This window comes from the organism of the source record quoted next, unplaced genomic scaffold (assembly GCF_019419815.1).
Source record: "Pyrus x bretschneideri cultivar Hongxiangsu unplaced genomic scaffold, Pyrus_bretschneideri_v1 Contig46, whole genome shotgun sequence".
In the NCBI taxonomy this organism is placed as follows: Eukaryota; Viridiplantae; Streptophyta; class Magnoliopsida; order Rosales; family Rosaceae; genus Pyrus; species Pyrus x bretschneideri.
Genome location: NW_025999783.1, coordinates 3,259,241 through 3,282,478, shown reverse-complemented (window position 1 = coordinate 3,282,478; position 23,238 = coordinate 3,259,241). Strand labels below are relative to the sequence as shown.

Genomic DNA, 23,238 nt, shown 5'->3' with positions numbered 1-23,238 from the left:
TGAATATGGAGTTTGATTCGTTGTTTAACAATAGTTATGCAAATCGCAGATGGATCCGGGAATATAGTAGTAAAAATGGCAATGGTGGTGAGGGCTTGGTAAGGAAGAAATTTGTTAGTTGCAAACCACGTTCAAGAAGGTGGATGCTTATCCAAACCCAATTGAAAAGGTAAGAGGCCAGACACTAGGATTGACTGCAAGGCAAAAGTTGTGTTGTGGAAGCCAAATGATCATGATTAGTTTGTTGTAACAGTTTTCAAAGAGCGACATAACCACTGTATGACAAGCGCCTCACACTTATTTAAATCTTATCTTCGAGTTTATAAAGCAAAAAAGGGGATGATTGAACAATGTGTATAAGGCAAAGAAGGTGATGATTGCAAAATGTGCGGAGATCAATATTTCCATAAGTAAACAAGTGGATTTATCGAAGGTACAAAGTGGACAAAGTGGAGGAATCGAAGATATTGGTTGCATCCCTAAGGATATGTTTCATGCCGAGAAGGACTTGCAAGTACTAATTGCCCACTGTCTTGCTAATAAGAACTTAATGGATCTACACCATGTGAGGTTGAGATTGAAGAAACAACGGGGTTGAGTAAGGACGAATAGATAGTTTAATTGTTTTTGGCTAGGATTAACTAATATGTTAATTAATCAAATGAATAAGTTCGTTTTAAATCTCATGTTAGTTTCAGGCCTCAAGGCCCATTGGGCTTTGAATAGTCAAGCCTAATGACTTGAGTTGTATGACAACTTAAATCACAAAAGGGCAAAAGGCTCACTAACACCTAATGGCCGGTCACAGAGGGTAATTACAATTCATGCCACTCAAACGTGAGTGGCTATAAAAGAAAATTTGTATGCCAAATTTCATTGGGGTTACATGAGGGAATTTGAGAGAACAAAAATGCTCTCCTTCCACCTCTAGGAGGCCGGCCACTTGGGCGAATTTTAACTAGCATGAAAACCCTCCCAAATCACTCATCTCTTTTTCATTCACCTCATGGATGTGAAAACATAGAGGTTTCCTTTCTTGGGAACTTGGAGAATCCATTCTTCCATCCTCCACCAAGAAATTCATGGAGCAAAGAAATTACGAATAAATGCCCTCTCTCATGGGTGATTAGCATTTGCTTATGCATAGAGGATTCAACAAATGTATAATAAATCTCAACTCCTTTCTTTAATATTTGAGTTGAGTCTTGGGTCACAACTACTAGGCTTTGAATTTAATGGGTAAAGTTTAAATTTGAGTACATTCAAGCATGGTTCCGCCTTTAATTACTAATTGCATGTGTAGATGTTACTCAAATGAACTTAATAAAATCAGATTTTTGCTTCAGAAGGAGATGAACAATTTTGAAGTAATATGTCAGAAGAAGAGTTCAACAACATTGAAAACATGACGGAAGCTTAGAACAGATGACTACAAATAACTAAAAGATAGAAAAGTAGCACAATAATATAACAAAGTAAAATCTCCTACAATAGCATAATGCATGACAACGCACAATAATTCAAGTATCAATAAAAAATATAAGCATCATTGTAGTCTTTTACATGAAAAATATCCTAAAATGAAATATAAAAAAAATTTAATTAATTCTTTTAAGAAATCCTCCCTGGGGTTTATTTGTACACAAAGCTCAAATTTCCTTATTTACATCATAAAGAATGAAAGTATTAATAAATACATACATACATACATACATACATACATACATATACATACATATATATATATATATATATATATTATAATGACCCAAGTGAACAACCACATAACCAACAATATTTACAACACTCCCCATGTCCACCAGTCAAGGGTTGTTGCATCATAAAAACAGATAGGAAAACCTAGTGGGATAAAACCAAAGCAAAGGGAAATTACTACAAGCTCTTTGTGAATAATTGATAAGGTGTTGGACACACTTATAGCTAGCCCTACTAAAACCTGTTGGATTATAGGATCCCACATTGGTCGTATGAAAAATAGTATACAATTGATATATGGGAGATTTCACCCCTAATATCACTGAGGCATTTTGTGATAAAATTCTTCACCTAGTAATAGGTTGTTAAGTAAGGACAATATCAGTAATGTTGGGGGTGGACCATCTTAACCTAAAATGTTTAACATGATATCAAAACAGATTATTCTCTCGACACATCATGGGCCCAAGTTAGTAGCACGAATCATGCTTCCACAAGTTCAAATTTTAAAAGTTGTACTAACTCCACCTTAAGGGTATTAATTAAACAATTGGGCCTTTGAAAAAGTTGGCATTGGCTCCAGTGAGTGAATACTAACCGAGAAAATTGGGTCTTCGAAAAGATTAGCATGGACTCCAAAGACTGAATACCGACCAACTAACTAGACTCTCGAAAAGATTGGTGTTAGCTCTAGTATAATGACTTGAATAGTTCTCAATATGGGAATTGGTTTCTCATGTGACCTAGTGGGGGCCACTCGTAAAGGGGCATGTTAGAGTATAAGATCTCACATTGGTTGTATGACAAAATAACATACAACTAATATATGAGAGATTCCAAAATATCACCAAGACATTTTGTGATAAAACTCAACACCTAGTAATACGTGGTTGAGTTAGAACAATATCACTGGTGGTGAACCATGTTGGGTCTGAAAATTTTCTCTACATCTTGCATGAAAACGGAGTAGGATAACATTTTGATCGATAGGAAAAAGGATGTGCATACAAACGATATCAAGTCACAGCGGCAGTCAACTTTATATAACAAATGTATCTGGCTGAGGGTAATGAGGAAAATGTAAGATAACACGGAATCACAGAGAACCTAAAGAGCAAGGATTCAGGGCAGCAAACCAAAGAAGCCGCATTCCTTCGAGACTGGAAATTCTTGAAACTCAGTCAGAAAACTTGGTCTGCACCCAAATATGACCGCCATGTTCTGCAGAGTTGAAGGCTGGCCTCTACACAAATCTGCCACACAATCCTTACTTGTATATCATCTAAGCTGGATGCCATGTCTTACTCAAATGGAGGTTAGCTGAACAAGGATTCATTACATATAGAGGAGAGGACTAGCAATACGTTACTATAAACATGCATCATTTTTCACGTTTGGTTCAAATTACAGAACGTAAAACAAAACATAAGCATAATAAGACTAGGCCTACATATATAAACCTACCTATCCACTATGTACTACTAACCTGACCAAGGAAGAATAATTCACTCTCCGTACTGAAGGGTAGTCACACAAACCTCACAAAAAACAAACATGGTTCAAGTCACTCATGAAATCATTGAAAGTTCATCTCGAGCCAGGAGAATTCCATATAAGAAACGTGCACTACCACTAACACCCAAAACAAGCCCCGACTAAAGTAACTTTTGTCAAGAGCTATTAGCGACTGAAGCAGCAACCTCTGCCCGGCCGATTCCTCAGAATGAACCCCAATCTTGCACTTGAAGGCTAATGTGTGGTTACAGCGTGTTCCCATATACTCTTAATCAGATTACAGAGTTTGCCAGTGAAAGCTCATGGAGTTCACTTAACATCCACTCTTCTCCAGTTTGACCACCAAGGACAATTGCCCTTGTCCCTCCAACAACACAAGTACTATGTCCCCAGGCGAATCTTGGGGGCCGCCCAGGTACATTCAATATCCTCCATGTAGGTTTTTCATCCGTTGGATCTAAGAGATAAAGTTGCGACGCTGAGTGAAGACCAGCAACAGACCCTCCAAAGATCAGTATTCTCCCACCTGGAAGGCTCACAGCTACATGATCCAGTCTAGGAGGAGGAGCCATGCCCCCTGGATTTCCAGAACCGGGCATTCCACTCCCTGTAACACACCTCCAACACGGTTCATCCTCACTCAGATCCATTGTGAACACATCACTGGAACGAAAACGAAGTGGACCACTTTTGGCCAGGCCCCCAAACATCAAAATTTTTCTACCACCATATACAGACAGGGTGTGGCCCAATCTTGAAGGGGGCTTCCATGCTACTGGTATCTCTCTCCACACAGGTTTCTCCATTGAGAGATCAAGCAAAAAAGTATCACTTAGGAGTACTCCAGAATCTGCACAGCCACCTGAAACTATCAACTTGGTGCCATCAAGAGTGCAGGAACTGTGCCATGATCTAGGAAGCGGAGGAGCCAACCCAGATATTTCACGCCAAGTTGGAGGCTTTGCGTCCAAATCCAGTATGAACACATCATTTAGCAAGCCCTGCCTTCCACAGCCTCCAAATACCACCAAATGGGACCCATTCACACAAGATAGTGTATGGCCCCAACGACCAGGTGGAGGAGAGCTGACTTGGACATGCTGCCACTCTGGGTTACTGGCATTTAGATCCAATATGAAGGTGTCATTCATCGGTTGCATATTAACCCCTTCACCACCAAAAAGGACAACACGATTTCCAACTGCACAAGCACTAAAGTTACAGCGTGAGGGTTCAACAGAACCTCCAACAGTCACCTTTCTCCATGTCGCTGCTTCAAGAGTAGTCAGCTCCCGTGCCAACCTACCCCAACCTAGCCTCTTCGCACCAGGCACGGCCTCTAAAACCCGAGTTGTTTCACTACCCCATGCATTTTGGCAGACCATTCTCCAAAGGTCTTCATTCTTCGAAAGCTCATACAGCCGCTTACAGACTGAACCAATAGATGCAATGTCTCTAGGTGCCAATTTCGATAGAATCTTGAGAGCAAGTACCTCATCACTCAATTGCAACATTCCACAAACCCCACGACACATATTCCGCTCCCCCAGGAAGGCAGCAGGACGGAAAGCAGAAAGACAAGAACGAAACCGATCAGAAAATTTTGCTGACTCCTTGATTGAAGTGCCGGGCACAGGACCTAGATCAATGTCTGCCTCCGTGAAGAACTGAATCCCGATGACGTGAGTTATCACATCATCATCCCCATATATTGGTGTCAGCCGCAATCTATTCATCATTGGAGATCCATCTTTCCTAAAGTTTAATAACTCGCCTTGGAATTCAATACCCTCCTCCAGACATCTTTTAATTTCTGCAACTACTGCAGAGTCTACTAGTGGATGCCTTCTTTTTGCAAATGGCCCTCTATATTGCAAAAACCGGCTGCAAAAAAAAAAGCACCTACATCAGAACAAAGCAGAGGAAGGAAGAGAAAGAAAGATGCACTATTTCTTTAGTTAATATCCAACTCTAACAAAAGAGAGCCCTCAAACTAAAGGAAACACAAAGACTATTTGGTTTGTCTCCAAATATAAAAATAAAAATAAAAAATTACACTCTAGTATATAGCAACAAAATCATATTTTTATTTATGCTTTGCCTTCAATAAGGTCAGGTTTAAACACAATAGAACCAAATGTCAAAGATGTAGCAAAGTTTATACTGACCTCCCCAAAAATTAGGATATCTTACAGCAGTAAACTTTGTAATAACTCGCATGTTGCAGCTTTGCTATTGTAATTTTGACTCAATTACTGTCATTGTTAACTTAATCTCAATTTTGCAATACTATAAAGTGAAAGCAACAATTTTATCAGATCTATAAATAATAATAAAAGTTTAAAACTGTCAAAAGTACCAAAAATTATGAAACTTCAATCTTTTGTTTCCCCTCAAGGTGAATCGGCTACTCATATAATGAAATCAATCTTTTCTCCCATGGTTTGTGTTGAAAAAACCCCTTTCACTGGACCTTGTTCTTTGATGTAACCAATGGCAATAGACTAAACTAGCAAATATAGAAAACTTAGAAACACACAAGAATTATACTGGTTCGGCAGAACTTATGCCTACGTCCAGTTGTGATTTCCCTAGGTAGAGAAATCACCGCTTCTTTGATTAATAATAGAGATTACAGAACTTATGCAAACCCTAGAACTAATCTCAAACCTCTCTGCTGTTTGGCTGTTTTCTCTCTGCTGTAAAACCAGCCTTGCCGCACCCTATTTATAGATATAGGGTTGGCTTACATGTCCTTTACAGATTATAATTCCTATTCTAAGTGGAATAGGAATTTAGACTTCCTTTCCAATTCCAAATAGACTTCTAGGATTTCTAATCTACAACAATCCTAGACAGAAAAGGACACAAACTGACGAGCCAAAAACTAACAGTTTGAACTTTGGAGTACACACTCCATGTGATTCGTAAGGCCCCTAATGGATCAAATACTAGGAATCACAAGGGCAAATAAATTATTATTGTCATGACATATGGCCATTAGATATTACTATCCTAAGCTCAGGGCAAGGCAATAGGTAAGGTCATTTATACAGTGACCATAATTTCAATGATTCAACTCAGGTTCAATTGAATGCTAGTTGCATCCAGTACAAGAGAGCCATTGATTCAACTCAAGTCATTGATACAGTGACCATAATATCAAAATATTCAACTCAGATTCTATCGAGTGTTCTAGTAGTTGGTTTTTTGATTTCGGTTGTTCTTTTCACATATCCAAGTGTGGTTCTCTTCTGACAAGAGTGAAGAATGTGTTGCATTCACTGTCGATGGCCAACCCTATAAAATAGCCAGTGGATGAACAATTAAACGTGTCTAGTACTAATACTTAAAAAGACCAAGAAAAGAAAAATAAACAAGCATTTAGCAATAAAACTTGAAGCACTATCCTCAATGCCATGTTACATGTAACCAAACAATAACCCTAGCACATAATTTTTCCTTCTTTTTATATACACACACACACATGTACATAAATACATATAGTCCTCATCTTAAGAGGGATCTATTTCGATAAGAACCAAAAGGGGTTGCATTGGCAGGGTCACCCAGCAATGTGGCCCAAGGGTCCAAATTGACTAATTTTTAGATTTCTTTATAACTCTCCCATTTAAATTTTGATTTTGTTGATTTTCCACATAGATACTTCCTAAATGGAAATCCAAATTAAACACTTTGCATCATTGGACAACAGTGTAAAGTGGGACCCAAAATTACAATCCCTCTTACATCAGGTTTTTATATTCGTAAGCAATCGAATACACACCAACTCGTTCTTGATTACAATCCTGATAGCTTAGTTATACCTAAATGTGATGATCAAACATTCTTAGACTGGATTAGATCATTTTTAGAGCTTGTTCAATATCTTCATAACCCAGTTAAGCCACAAACACCAAGAAGCTCACAAACAGAAACATACGCGAATTTCAGAATGCCCAGCTCCTTAGTAGTCAACACTTATATTTTATGACTTAAATGAGCCAATACAATGGTGCAATAAGAAAAAACATTTTTCTTATGCTTTACAGCTGAGCTTCGATGACTAACACCTTATGATATGCATAAGATTGCACTATTCCAAGTTATATAAATAAAATGAATACAACAACAACAACAACAAAACCTTTTCCCACTAAGTTGGTCACACAAATTTTTTTGTAAAACAACTGTTTCTATTATACATACTTTGTTAAAACCCCGAGGGAAACTTTGAAGGAAAATTTACTTCAATCAAGTTGGATATGTACAACCTCCAACAACTCAACTTTGGTGTAGAATTTAGGTAATCTTCCCTACCGACACAATCTCTATGCTCAAACAGGTTTATCAAATGACAATTTAGTGGTGAATATTTAAGCTTTATCCTACTTCAAAGTGGCCAATTATGGTGCCTGTAATATCATAAGAGTCTTATGCTCTTTCTTCTTTATCTGCTTGTAATCATGGAAAATCTAAACACTTTTGAGCGACATTAGGCACTTCACTACTCAACTAGTTAGGACAATGAAAGAAAAATAGATGGACCATATCAGATACCATCTAGCATATGAATCTTCAAAAGTTAACTTGATGCTTGCAATTTGATGTTTTCATTGTATGACATTTACTCATGATGCTACAACCAGGAGACAAAACCATAAAAAAATAAAAAAAATAAAAAAAGCATGAACCCCTTGCATAAAAATATTTCAACTAACAGGTAAAGCACCAAAAAACATACCTACAACATAATCTTTCATATTATGACTAACAGAAAGAAAATAAAAGCATTTAATTCAACAGTATTATAGATTTTAGCTAAACAAACCTACTATACAACTCGTGTCAATGAACTTACTAATAGATTTCAAGCACTATAGTAGCAACAATCAAATTCCCCAAGCTTACACCCTAGATTAGAGGCGGAGAAGACTTTGTATTAAAATACACATATTCAGAAAATAAAATAAATTTTGAAGATACAAGGGACGATTAGAGTTTTCATTTGGGAGAGCCAGACTTTTGGCCTCCTTGAGCACTCTAGAGATGTATTTGGTGTGGTTCATCAACTACAGTGGAGTTCTGTATCGAGTGTGGCTTGTTTTATTCCTTTTATGTATTGTTTTCTAATTGGGGTACCTTGAAGGGCTACTTGTCCATCCCATTTACAATTATTTTCTAATTTATATAAATTTCTCGTTTCTTATGAAAAAAATTAAATTAAAAACTTCAATAAAATAGAGCAACAAGGCAACACCCAAACACACAACAGAAACCTATCGCATCAAATTTTGTTATAATTATATCCTGATATTATCATTTGCTTTGACATCTACACCATGAGAAATTTGTATTGGTCCTACAGGAAGTAACACTAAACACAACACGCCGCCACTAGTCTCATGACTGGGTTTATGACCACAAAGAATCAACAAAACAATTACTTCCAGCTCCAATTTGCTTAATTTTCATCCAATTTCCGAGCACATACAAAACCCTCGAGAACTCACAAACCCAATGAGCTGCCCAATACCAACCACAATCACCACAGAAAAAATCTATTCAATCCAAAATACACATCACGCAGCTTCTTTAATAACGCAAAATACAATCCCCACGGTTTTCTCAACAAAAAAATAAGTATTTCTGAGAACCCCAAATCAATCCCCCACCAAAAGCACCCAAAACAAAGACGCACCTATAAAACCCCCATTCAAAACCCTAATATCAAAATCCCAAGATAGAAAACTGACCAATTGCGACCAAGAACCTCCTCGGCACGGTACCCCGAGACCATTTCAAACACAGTGTTGACGTAGATGATGGGGTGGTCAGGGTCGAGAGCGTCCGTCACAACGAAGCCACACGGCGCCGTTTGGAACAAATTCTCGACGGGGAACGGAAGCGGACCCGGGGCAGAAACGTCGTCGTCGTCAGGGAAAATCAAGCTCCCATCCTCGTCCTCCTCCTCCTCGGAGCTCAGATCGGAATTGCTATCCCACTCCATAGATATTGCTTTCAATCGGCCAGGAGAATTTGAATCGTCGTCTTCCTCCTTCAACCCATGGAAAGTTCGATTGGAATTGTTGTTGGCAGAGATGGAAGGGGAACGGAGGAGGTGGGAGGTGGGAGGTGTGGGTGTGGGTGTGGGTGCGGGTGCGGGTGTGTGTAAAGGTTGAGAAATACGAGTGGTGGCAAGTGTTTGTGGAATTTAGATTAAAGCCTAACGGATGGTCGGCTGGACCTTTAACTGCCTTGATCGTAAAAATGGAAACTCTCTGGACCGGCTGGAGTTTGTAGGGAGCCGGGTCGGGTTTCACCAGTGCGCGCAAAATAGATCAAGTAATATCACGAAGTTAAGAAACAAAAAAGTGAGATAACCTATGTAATGGGATGCATATTAATTTGAGAATAAGAAGTTAGGAAAGTCAACATAATCAGAAAACAAAGCAGAACGAATATCTAATAAAGGGGAATCATGTCATATCATAATTTGAGAAGACAAGCTCATGTTAACAAAATTGTCCGTAATATTTCCTTAGCGATATATGTGAGAGATGTAGAAAGTCATCTTCTAAATGTAGTCCAAACAAATAAACTATTGCATACAATGAGGCCAATGAAGATCAAAATCAATAATCAGGAGAATAAAAATAATATTAGAATGATAACTTTCCAGCCAAAGACAATTTTGAAATTGACCCCGGATTCCTAGGGCTTTCAGTGTGGATGCCTTTCCGAGTATTAAATCCTTATCACTCTTGATTATTCCAATTGTTACCAGCTTGTGGTCTGATTAATAGGCACATTGTAGCAACTCCATTTTACTATCTTTTAAGTGAAAACGGCACCAACGCCCTTATACTAGGAAATAACCATATGTACCTAGTATCTAATGACGGCTTCAGCCAAGATTAACCTTTTCTATTTGAAACAGGACAGCCAAATAGGTGATTTTACATTCTTTTACAATTACATTAGCCTTGGAAACCCTATATATGACGGTGTTAAGCCAAAAAGAAACCAACGGCGAACAATCAATAATTCATGAATACAAATTGCCCCGAATGCGAGAAGCAAGTCTTTGCACATATTGATCATCAAAAGAAGTATCAATTTCCTTAATCTTCGACAGAAAGTCCATGGCTTCTTTATATTTTCTCGCTTTACAATAGCCATCCACCGCAATCTTGTAGCTTAGCTCATTTGGCCTGCAATTGTTCTGCGTCATATAGCTAATCACTTCATCCATTTCTGATAACATTCCCTGCCCTGCATAGCCTGTGATGAAAGTATTGTATGTGAAAATACATGGTCGAATCCCTCTAGTTGTCATCTCCGAGAGAATTCTTATGGCCTCCTGCATGTACCCTTGCCTGCAAAACCCTTTGATGACTGTGTTATAAGAGACGAGGTCTGGTTTCCCACCAGATTTTTGTAGGGTCATGAGGATTTCTTCTGCTTTCCAACACTCTCCCTTTCTGGCGTACATGTCCATCAAGCTATTATAAGTTATGAGATCTGGCTGAAGGCAGTTTTCATGAATCATGTACAGCATGTCATTAGCCCGGTCATACATGTTGTTTCTAGCAAAAATTGAAAGCATAGAGTTGAATACAACCAAGTCAGGTTTGTATCCGTTGTTTTGCAATTGATGGAATGCCCTCTCCATGCCGTCCAGTGCTCTGCACTTGAAATTCGCAAGAATAAGAGTTCTCAAAAGAATCCAACTGGGGAAAATATGATAGCCATAAATTTCTCTCTCAATTCTCTCGATCCCCTTGGCATTCCCTCCTTTGGCATGACAGTTGATCATCAATGAATATGATGTTTCATTAGGCTTGAAGCCCTTATTTCTCATGTCTAGCATAACAGCTTCTGCTGCTTTCCAGTCCCCTATCCGAGCCAGAGCATTTAGAAGTGCATTGTAAGTTATAACGCATGGAGTAAATCCTGCTTTGATCATCTCATCGTACATCTGTGTAGCGTCTATTTCTGATCCACACCGTCCATATGCACTGATTAAGGTATTGAATGTGTCTCTGTCTGGCTCAAAACCACAATTCTTCATTTCTCGAAACACCTGGTTCACATACTTGTGCCTACCCTTATCACCACACATGGCAAGCATTGTGTTCCATGTAATACGGTTGGGGGCACATCCACTTGACTTCATTTCACAAAGTAACTTTATCATCTCCTCGGGCAGTGACTTCTTTCCCAGCATTCCGAAAACAGCATTGTAAGTGCAAACATTAGGAACACAACCTGTCGCCTTCATATGATTGAACAACCTTAGAGCCTCTTCCTCCTTTCCAGCTTTACCGTATGCATTTATCACAGTTGTGTATGTAACAGCATTTGGCATTGTTCCTTTTTGGGTCATCGTTTCTATGACAGACGCACCTTCCTCAAAGAATCCTGCCCTCACATAAGCTGCCACAAGCTCATTGTAAGTAACAGCATCAGGTGGGCAATTATTATCCTCCATTTCTTTTAATATGCTCAAGGCCTCCGTAAATACCCCTGCCTTGCCAAAAACTTGTAACAAAGCATTATAGGTAACAGTTCCAGGTACATAGCCTTGTGACTTTAACCCGACAAAGAACTCATTTGCCTCGTTCAACAAACCCTCACGCCCACAAGCAGATGTCACCGTACTACAAGTAAACTCATCAAATTCAAATCCCTTCCTCCTCATCTTATCCAAAAGTCCTAAAATCTTATCCCAAGATCGACCCATCTTCCCATATACATCAAGCATGACATTGTAAGTCACCAAAGTTGGTGAGATACCAATTTCCATCATTTTGTCAAACAAGTCAATTGCACTTTCGTACTTACCACTACGAGAGTGCGCATGAAGGATAGTCGTGTAAGCTCGGACATCCAACGAGTATTCTTCTATGGGAATTACATTGAACAGCTTCGATGCAAAAGTATGCTGCGACTCTCTCCCAAGAATTCTAACCATTAGTTCAATCATCTGGTTGAGTTGAATTTCACAGGAGGGTTTGGCTGCGTTGGTCTGTTTGCTGGGATGGGATATACAGGTCGAGATGGAAAGAGAGTACCTTCCATTGTTCCAGAGAATTGGGATATCTGGGTTTTGTTACAGTGGAGGAGATGAAGCTACATGGGTGTGGAGTTGAAGACGGGCCAGAGGAGATTGGATTTGGATAGGAGGGATTGATGAGGAGAGCATTTCTGTGATGGTTTTGATGGTTAGACTCCATATAAAATTCATGTAGAATTATAACCACCATTTTTATGTTTATGATAAGTATAATTAAAAGCAGAGATAAAAGTACTAATATACAGTATAGTGGTATTTTTCTTCACTTAAAAATGAGAGGTCTTGGGTTCGAATCTTGTGATGTCAATTTTGATACTAAATTGAGTTGCCCATGATGTGGCTTAACCGAATGCCCCATCCTCCTAATGTGAAAATAAATCAGACTTTGGAAACACACAAGGTTATGTAGATTGGTTATAATTATCATAAATTTGAAAAAGTAACTAAAATTCTATACGACATTCAAATTTTGATTATTTTATCCAAATTTCCTCATATAACCTTAACTAACTATACGTAATTTAAATTTTAAAAGGAAAACTAATGAAAATGGTTTGAAAACTTTAAGTTTTAACTATAAAGATAAAATAAAGGGTAAAGTAAATTGTACCCATATAATTTTTTGTTAAAGTGAACAATACAGGAAACTTTTCGTTAAAGTTCCCAATTTTAAAAAGGTTTTTAAACCTAGGTTCAAAAATATAGGTTATTTTTTAGACTGGATTCAATTATCTAATTATATTTTATTTTATTTTATCGATTTGTCTTTTTAGATTAAAAAGTTTAAATACAAACTTTTGTTATAAAGGTAGTTTATAAAAAGAAAAAACAAAGAAATACAATTAATCTGTGTTACATGTAGACTATGCACAAAAACCTAGTGCATAGGTAAATAAAAAATACAAGTTACTTAATATTACGGTTTAATTATATTCCTCTTCACTTATAAGTGAGAAATTTTAGGTTCGATTCTCACCAAAGATGAATTTAAACCACATTATTGTTAGCCAATTGTGAAGCTTAGCCCACTCTCCCACCCCTTAATGTAGAAATATTGTTTATTAAAAAAAAAATACAAGCCACTTAGTACTATTGTCTAATGGTATTCCTTTTCATTTGCAAATAAGAGATCTTAGGTTCAATTCTCGATAAAGGTGAATTTGAAGACACAAAAACATAGAAAACTGATACTAGAGGTAGCTTCGAAATTCAGCGTCTTATCGGGCGGTATGTTGTTCCCAAAGATCCTTATACTCAACTGAGTATAACAGATCCTATGAGACCCCGTATTTCCAAAAAAAAAAATATATATATATATATGTGTGTGCGCGCGTGCGTGTGTGTGTGATATATATATCATATTAAATATCTTTTGTTTCATATTTATGTTCTATGTATTGTATACGTATGTATGCATGTATATGTATATATAACAAACCATGGTAGTCTTGATATCTTTCGTTTCATGCATTAAGGTTAGTACACCTCCTACATGCAAGTGTCGGACCCTGCTATTAACTGAGTCAGCCATATACCCAGATGTCCACTTCTTATGTGCACCACCATATTGACCATCCAATCATTCATTCCAATCTTATTTGCATAGTCATTACATTGGAGCTTGAGGTGAAAAATGATTTTCGACGGATTCTTTTCTTAGGAATTTTAGAGATTTTGTGATCGTGATCGTTTATCGTATATCATGCTGTCAGTTTTCGTTAGGTACTATTTATATTTAATTTTAAATTTTAAATTTTGGAATGATTTTTTACTGCATGATATACGATGAACAGTCACGATCACGGGAGGCGCTTGAGGTTTCTTCACGTGTACCATTCATCCTCTGTAAGTGACACCTATTTATCCACTTGGCAGCCAACACTACTACCCTAACAAGTGTCAATTTATCGTACCTTATTATCCAATAATATTGGACACCTCCTGCTGTATTGCCGACTCTATATATATATATATAGAGAGAGAGAGAGAGAGAGAGAGAGAGAGAGAGATTAGAAAAGGAAAGAGAAAGGGAAAGCTAGGGTTTGAGGGGTGCGGAGATGTTAGTTGGGTTGTCTTCTTAAAGCTCGGATTATCAAGATGAGTGGTTAATGTAATGTGTTTTAAAATATTTTTATTTTATGATAAATGAAAAGCACGAGCTATAGTGGGTTTTGATCTATTTACAAATATCTATACATTTCAAGTCAAGCATATTGTATTTTGTGAAGTACCTTCAAAGTTATTATGTATCTGGTCAGTGGAGCATGAGAATTTTAGTGTTGCATTAATCCGAGGGATAAATTTAAACTGCATACGGGAACATTAGGGCAGGAAGGCCATTAGGGGTCACGTAGCGAATTACAATTTATGAAAAATATAATGAACAGATAAAGGGATGATGTGATTTGGGATTATGTGGCTAAAACTTTATATTATTGTTGTACTTTCTAGCGTGTGTAAAACAACATCGCTTGACTGACATATTTCATATTCTACTCAGTGAGCGACAGTGGTTGTTGCTCACCTCTCACCTTTTATTTTATAGATGAGTTATTTGGCAAGACAGGTTGTAGATGAGTTGCGGTTGTGTTAGAAGATGGATTAAAGTTTATAATTTATTTTTTAAACCTGTAAGGATTTTGGAGCTATTTTTATAAGAGATGTTTTGTATTTCATTTTATTTTTACATTTATTTGCGCGCCGGGCGCAGGGTTAATTTTTCCCCCGACCTTGGGTCCAGGGCATGACAGATCCGTGTAGAACTGAGTATGGTGCGCGTTAGTGGAAAGAGATAGAAGAATGGCGGAGAGCGCCAGTTGGTTGAAGGTTACGTTCATTCACTCGAGCACTAACTCAACTGCGATCGAATTAAAACTCGAGAATGAAGAAGCCGAAATCCTCCTTTCCAAAAAAAAGAGTTTTCAATTGTCCTAAGCAACCTGTGGTCACCTCAAATCCTTGTAATAGTTGGAGATATTCTTTGTCAAGAATTTTCCATACAAGCAGGCAAATACAATTAACTTGTGATATAGATTAATTTTAAAATTAAAAATAAAATTTATAAATGAGGTTTGGAACAAAGAACAAGAAATAACAAAGAAAAAGAAAAAATTAAAGAGATAATTAGAAAGACATTAATTCTTATAGTAAATCTTATCAATAAATAAAAAATTAGTGATAATAAAATAAGCCTAAAACAAGTACAAAATAAAATTAAAGGAATGGTAGCTAGTTTTTCCATTTGCCTTCCCTCACTTGCTTTTCCCACTCAATAGATGTTATGTGGGCTAATCTTATACCTAAATATATATTAGTTGTGTTTAAAACGTCTTACTTCTCTTTTCACTATTAAATCTCCTATGTCAACTAAATCATTAAATTATCCACCAAAATTTGACAAATCTAATTATATTTAAGGAAAACTTGATATAAGCCCGATTTTTTTAAACCAATATTAGAAATAGTCCATGTTATTAAAATAAGTCGAATCCCATATGTTTAGGATTATTTCTGACACACCCTGACCCAGAATGTCCACTTGGACTTTGAATCGAGCTGTGCTGGCCGACACTTGGAAGGTGACGAAGCCATAAAGTGTAATGATGTGGAAAATGTGAATAAATTTAAACTTAAAAGTGTCTAAATATAATAGTGCGATGTTAAGCGGGAATGAACCCATTTCATACGTGATGATAGAGCATAAGTGAAGTATAGTAAGGCAGGATAAGGATTATACCATCATGGGTAGCCACCTATACTAGGATTTACAAAGAATCCTCGTTGATACGAAAGCTCAGCTATTAAAACCTGAAGAAGCGAAAAATAAGGGTGAGTGGGCCTGAAAATAAAGTTTTATAAAAAAAACCTTTTTGAAAACATTGTAACCCCTTGCCCTAAAACAAGTATAGTTTCCAAAATATACTTACTACGTATAATATAAAAATACTTATCGTAGCCTGCAAAATCTCAAGAATTCATTACGGCACAATATCTCGTAACTAAGGTAGGACATCCAAAATCACAAAATCTCAACAGTAATATAAGTAAAATCAGGTGCTTCTCAATCTATGCTAGCACACAAGTCGGAGTCGCCTAATGTGACTTGTACGACTGAATTGATGCTTATCAATATATGCTAGCACACGAGTCCGAGTCGCCTAATACGACCTGTATGACAGGACTGGATGTAATCATAATATACGCTCTAGTGCTACAATCACGTGAAGAGTCGCGCTATTTGCGGTCATCTGTGAGTCGGAGTTGTCTAATGCAACTTGTACGACAGGACTGGCACCTACTTGGATCCAAAGCAAGCGTGCGGTGCGGAGGTGAACATACACATGAAAGACTGGCACTGACCCTGTGCGAGCACTAACACCAAGGTGCAGTAATGATGAGTAGACTACATAAATATAAGCATGCCACAGTGATTCGATATTTCTAATCAACATACTAACATTCATAGCTGTAGATATAATTATGGCATCAAAGATTATAACCATACCTGTGCATCCCGTAGGATGTAGCATATTTCATAAATTCTGTCATTTAACTAATTCTTATAAACTTTAGTCTAATGCAGGCATACGTAAGAAATTCTTTTTCAAATGCATAAATGGAAACTATCAATCACACACACACACACACACACACACACACACACTATAAAAAGGAAAAGACCCACTCACCTGAAGTCTGTGCTACAACTCCTTAGCATGAATATCGAGGCATCACGAACAATCGTCGCCTAGAACAAATATCAAATCACGTGTCAGAAGTTTTATCGATAGAACATATAACTTATATAAAACACATCTCCAATAACGTTCTAGAATGATTTGAAATCCATTGCTCAAAAGTTAACCGTCGGTCGAAGGTCGACAGTAGGGTCCACAACCCAACGTAACTCGATTCGGAAGATCTGCACCTCATATTCCAATCCGTAACTTCCTAAGAGTTTTAATAAGCTTCTAGAACAACATCTTAAAGTTTCAGAATGATCCAATAGTCAGATCTCTGCCAATTGCTAAAATTAAGTGGCGGCCGACGTTTAGATTTACAAATTTAGAAAATCCATCCAGAAAGATCCGTATGCCAGATTCTTGATCCATTAGTTCTTAATATCCTTAAACTATTAAGTATTAAAACTTGGTGATGATCCAATGGTCGGATCGTCGAATCATATAATAACCAAGTGGCGGCCCATAACGGAAATATAACCAAACGACGGAATTTTGTCAATCAGATATCTAATATGAAATCGGGGCACCCATTTTAGCCTAGGAAGGTTAAGGGGTGTCTCTGGCCACACGCCGCCGCATGTGGCGGCCGGTCGCCCGACTCACCAGAAAATTCAACTATTTCCCTCAAATTTTACTAGAATGAAGATCTCAATTAGTAGAGCAAGTTTTATACATGTGCCCAAGTCCAAATTGGCCGGGAAAAGCTCCAATTGTCTAAAACCTCCAAAACAACTCTGCCGCCCCTAAACTTGTTTGGACTATGTTCCTGAGCTCATGAGGATGCTATAGGTGGTGGTGATCGAGGGAAATTGTTTAAGAATTGGTGGATCACCAACAAACTTCCTTCGCACCCACCGGTGTGGTTTCATGAAATCAGAGCTAATTTTCATCAAATTTGGGGTGTAAAGGGAAGAGGGAATATTGGGAAATATTTTCCAGGTGGTTAGATGATGTGGTTTGTCGGAAAATGGACGGAAAACCCATCGGAATTGGTAGCAATGGCGCGGGTCGGTTCGGGGTGTACGGGTCAAAGGGGAAAATATCTGGGTTTGGTGCTTCTCACCTTCCTCCTTTCTCTCCTTTCTTCCCTCTCTAGTTGGTCACTCCTCTTTCTCTTCTTTTCCGATTGGTTGGTCTCTCCTTTACCTTTCCCACGATTGGCAGCACCCTTCTCTTTTCTTCTTTCCTTCGTCCACCATTCCCCTTTCCTTCATTTCCCTCAACCAAAAAAATAAAATAATAATAATAAAAAAAACTATGAGAGATGTATAAAATAATAAATAGAAATTTTTACAAAAGTATTTTCCAGATTTGTAGTTCTGTAAAATTTTAACTGTAGCTCTGAATTCGATTCCGCTTGCGCCTAAGCGTTCGTATCATTGAGTACTTCAAGGATACGCTAAAAAGAATATTTCTAGCGTTGCACTATATGTTGGTCAACAAAAGTCAATACCCTCGCCTCTAGGGCATTTTCATAAATTCATTTAAAATTTATAAAATCGTAGAAATAAGGACGGGTTGTCACAATTTTATTATCAATAAATATTTATTTATTGATAATATTTACTATAAAAATTAATTGTATTTATCTTCTTCTTTTTTTGTTGTTATTTCTTGTTATTCTTCTTTTTGCTCTAAAGATAATCAAAGTATATCACAGTGTTAATTGTATATATCTATCTATACGAATGATTCTTTTTTATAATCAACATGTATCACTGATTAATGTGTCATACTTGTAGGTATATTATGTTTTGGTACCCTTTAGTTAGGTTTAATATCTCTCTTATATGTATAATGTGTGTTTAATTATTTATCTACCTATACCATAGGTTTTGTTTTTTTTTTTTTTTTTTTTTTCATATTCTACCTATAACACAGATGAATTGAATTAAATTTTTTTTTCTTTTTTATAATCTACCTTGGCACAAAAGTTAATGAATTTAAATATTTGTCTAAAAAGACAAAATTGGTATAAAAATATATAATTAGATAATTAGACTCACATAAAAAAACAACGTATATTCTTGAATCTGGATTTAAAAGCCCTTTATTTTAATTATTAGTATTATTTTTATACAAGTTTCATTTTTGGCCTCTACTTTTTATTTTTTGTTTATTTTTTTTTTTTTTTGAAGTAGAGGTATTGAGAGTATCAACATTACTTTTTTTTTTTTTTTTTTGAACGCCAAACGAAACCAAATATATATAGGAGCCTACAAAGAGGCAAATACCAGTACAATAACCAAGCATGACAAGGGATAGACCACAAAGACCCCCCCCCCCAAACCAAGTAGAGGCGTCATCCCCAACACCACCACAGCCAATTTAGGGAGGACAAGGAAGTCCATCATGACTCAATACAAAGATCAACGAAGATGGGGGCCTATCGACCCAAACAACATCACATATCTCCGGAAAATCAACCGACGCTAACTCATGCACCACACCATTAGCTGATCTGGGCACCTGCAACCAGCGGCAATCAAGAAAATCCCTCCCCAACTGCTTAACCCGAGCCAACACGGGGAAGGCCTCCCAACTACCCACAGAGAGCGAACTAGAGAGACATTACTTTAGTCTAAAGTAAGGGATGAAATTGCACTATACGAATGAACAATGTTTTGGGGTGGATTTCAGTTTATTTACGGCCATGCCATTTCTTTAAAGAATGGGCTTTGTGGGTTCGGCTCCGTCTGGGGTTTTGTTGTTGTCTGGTAGGCGCTGGTTTGGTTGCTTTGGATCAGATTTGGGGGTGGCGATGGGGTAAGTTGGCTGCACTGGCAGAAATCAGGGGTCACCTGCAGGGCTGCCAGAGAGAAGAGGAGAAAGGGAAGAGTACGGTGCTTTGGAATGGAAAGGTTGGGATTTTCGATCGGGTTTAGTGGGTGGGGAAGAGGTCACGTTGTTGGACCGACAAAAATGAGAGATTGCGTGTATACAGGCCAGAGATATGATGAGAGAGCGAAGGGTAGGATGATTGAAGCAATGGGTAGCGGTGATTATGGTTTTGTCTGCAAGGGCTACAAAGAGAGAGGGGGGCGAAGCAGGGAGGGAAGACGAGGGAGGGGTAGGGTTGGTTTTGGAATTTTAGTTCCAGCTGGCGGTCCCTTCTACAATAATTTATGTGCCTTTCTCCTCATTTGGCGGTTTCGTTTGATTGAAAGAGATAAGTACCCGTTTTGAACTATTTTTGTCCCATTTAACTACTCATCTTTTGATCGTAACTGGATGGGATGTTTTTTTTTATTGTTTATTCACTGTTCGATTCTGGTTCAGTTGCTTACCTTTTGATTGGAAGTATAAGAAATGCTTTTAAATTATTAAATTAGGGGAGTTAGAAGATATTTTGTTCTGATTTTTATTTGTTACTCTATTTACTTGCTCTTAATTTCTCTTTTTCTCCCTTCTTTGCTGCTCTTTGATTTTTACAGTCTCTATGCAGAAATCACACTGTACATGTTTTGCCCGATTTTGTTCATGGTCATATTGTTTGCTATTGTAGTAGTGATCCTGCATTTTTATTTATTTATCTGTTTCTATGTTTTGGAGGTTTTATTTGGGATAGTCCATTGTTTATTGCTTCTCATGTCTGCTGGTTTGATTACGAATTTTATTTATTTATTTATTTATTTTTTTTTTTTGTGATTGGGATCTTGACACATCTAGACTGGAGTCGAGGTATGCTAGACGTCACGTGAGGGTGATGTAGCCAAGTGTGCAACAGAAATGATATTAATAAGAAAAAATTTGAATAATAAAAACCAAAACTAAACCTATTTAATTAGAGATAATATATAAGTGTGTGAAAGTGCTCAAGTATATAATACACACATATCAGAGCATAGGTAAAACGGAAGTGCAGTCGAACTAACTAAGTACTAATTATACAAACAGGGAGAGGATCCCTACATTATTTAGTAGTGCGTCAGAACCGCTAAGTAGTCATCGTGAGCCACCAAAGATGAACAACTACCTAGAACCTGGAGGAGCGCAAAACAGAAGGGTGAGTGGGAAAAAACAAAGCGTGTGAAAACATATTTAGCTTTATGAACATAATAACCCCTCTCCATAAAACCTGTATAGTTTCTAGACAATACTACTACGTAGGTACGAAAAAGCAATACACAAGGCCAGCGAAAACTGAAGTATGCCATGTCATAATATTTCAGCACTAAAAATGTAAGCCATGTGTGAAACCAATATGAAGTAGTATGCCTGTCGGAGTCACCTAACGTGACCTGTACAACTAGATCTATAGCTTATCAACATATGTCTGCACACGAGTCGGAGTCACCTAATGTGACCTGTACGATAGGTTGGGTGTAAATAAGTACGCTCAAGCGCTACGATCACGTGAAAGTTGTGCGATAGATCGCGGGTCACCTATGAGTCGGAACCACCTATTGTGGTCTGTACGACAGGTTAGCATCAAAACTTGGATCCAAGGTGAGCGTGCGGTGCAGGAGGTGAACAATCACGTGAAAGTTGTGCCCTGGCCTCGGACGGGAACACTAATACTGAGGTGCAACATAATAAGCTCTAAATGCATAAATGCATAGCAATATGCAATGCAACAAGACCAATCACATGCTAACTCACCTGAAGCTTACTTGAGCCTCCGCAGCATCAAATAGTATAATTCACAATTCATACTAATGCAACAATATAGTAATAAGAGGTATAGACATGGCATACAAGGCATGAATTCATTTAAAAACGTTTTCTGGGAATCGTAAAGCATATATACATATATATATATATATATGTAAAACAAATGCCCACTCACTGATAAGTAGCAGGATCGTAACCCCCTTGCTTCGCTTGTCCATGCTCGTCCTCAGGGTACATCTCACCTATATGTGATACAACTATTTTAGTATTAATTCGATAGCACATAAACAAAGCCTAGGATTAATTCCTCACACGTTACTCAAATGGGGTGTTAGAATATACCAATGTGATTTACTTGACAACATGAACACCCCTATATTTTTAGAAAAAGTTTTGGACCTCTGACGCACCCCTACGCGCGGCCAGTGCCAGACGGAATCTAGGAATATTTCGTCCAAACTAACGAAATATTTCGCTAATTTAACTGACGGAGTTAACGGCGTTACCTGACGCCGTCATAATATTCTGTCAACTTTGACGAAATATTCACTTTTTTCTTCGCTCACCCTTGCCGTCCACTGCCGTCCGCCGTCTGGTTCGCCGGTTTCTGGAAAAATATAGGCAGATTTTTGGAAAATTTTCAGATCTTCATTACCTTGTCATTTCTTAACCAAAATCTGTGAAATTTATATGGATTTAAAGCCCTTGAGGAGTAGAACAAGTTCGTACATCTTAAAAGTCCAAAATCAAACTAAAATCGGCCTAAAAATCCCTCGAAAGTTCCGGCCAAAACTAAAACTTCTCAAACTTACTTGTTCTGATGTCAACTTCACTCCAAACTTACTCTAGGGTCTCCATGGAGTTGCGTAGATGTTTTCTTGAGCCTTCAAGTCTCGTAACTCGGCCACGATCACGATGACCCAAGAACCACCGAGTTGGCATTACCGAGTCCACGTGTTAAAACTCGTCAAAACCCCAAACAATTGGTATGGCTAGGTTCGTGAAGTCGAGATAAGTTCGATGGTGGTATTTATAAGTTCGATCTATGACGATTTGGTGATGGTTGTGCTGTGGTGGGTGCCTCGGGTGTAAGAAGAACAGAGAAGAAGGTGCGATAAGGAAAGATAGAGAAAAAAAATCAGTTCTGATTGGCAGAGAAGAGAAAGTGAGTAGTTTTTAATTGGTCCAAAAGAAAGAAAATATCTATTGGCTAGGGAGGATAGAAACTAAAATAATTGGTAGACAAGGATAGTAATAAAAATAATATAGAATCGCATATACATCTGCGTCACTTTATTATTAAGAGCACAAACGTCAATTTACGTATTCGGGGAGAAAATCACATCGAAAATAGGGATGGGTCGTCACAGATCTTATTGAAGGTTCTTCTATTTCTTTGTATTTTTTTTTTTTTTTGCTTATTTACCTTAATTTTAAGCACTAAGGTAATCTTGGGATTGTGTGTGTGTGTGTGGTTTTTTTTTTCTTTTTTTTTTTTTTTCCCAAAAGAAATCATGTTTGATAAGTGTTGTTAAACAAATTTGATTTGGAAATTAGGGTTTAGTTTTCTGT

General features: G+C 37.6%; 2 protein-coding genes across 2 annotated transcripts; both read right to left on the bottom strand.

Moving 5' to 3' along the window:
• Positions 1–3,060: 3,060 nt before the first annotated feature.
• On the bottom strand, positions 3,061–9,539 carry LOC103934855 (adagio protein 1). Its single transcript, XM_009344611.3, has 2 exons — positions 8,988–9,539; positions 3,061–5,115 (listed from the first exon to the last, which is right to left on the bottom strand). The coding sequence occupies exons 1-2, from the start codon at positions 9,239–9,241 to the stop codon at positions 3,504–3,506; spliced, it is 1,866 nt and encodes a 621-aa protein (XP_009342886.2). The 5' UTR covers positions 9,242–9,539; the 3' UTR covers positions 3,061–3,503.
• Positions 9,540–10,137: 598 nt separating this feature from the next.
• Positions 10,138–12,474, bottom strand: LOC103934856 (pentatricopeptide repeat-containing protein At2g18940, chloroplastic-like). Its single transcript, XM_009344612.3, has one exon. It carries the CDS (start codon positions 12,218–12,220, stop codon positions 10,280–10,282), a length of 1,941 nt encoding a protein of 646 aa, XP_009342887.2. The 5' UTR covers positions 12,221–12,474; the 3' UTR covers positions 10,138–10,279.
• Between the last annotated feature and the right edge of the window lie 10,764 nt (positions 12,475–23,238).

Excerpts from the sequence above, each read along its gene's own strand:
- LOC103934855 (XM_009344611.3), bottom strand. The coding sequence starts at position 9,241 with ATGGAGTGGGATAGCAATTCCGATCTGAGCTCCGAGGAGGAGGAGGAC. Across the intron at positions 5,116-8,987 it reads GAGGTTCTTGGTCGCAATTG|CCGGTTTTTGCAATATAGAG; the intron begins GTCAGTTTTCTA and ends TTTTTTTTGCAG.
- LOC103934856 (XM_009344612.3), bottom strand. The coding sequence starts at position 12,220 with ATGATTGAACTAATGGTTAGAATTCTTGGGAGAGAGTCGCAGCATACT.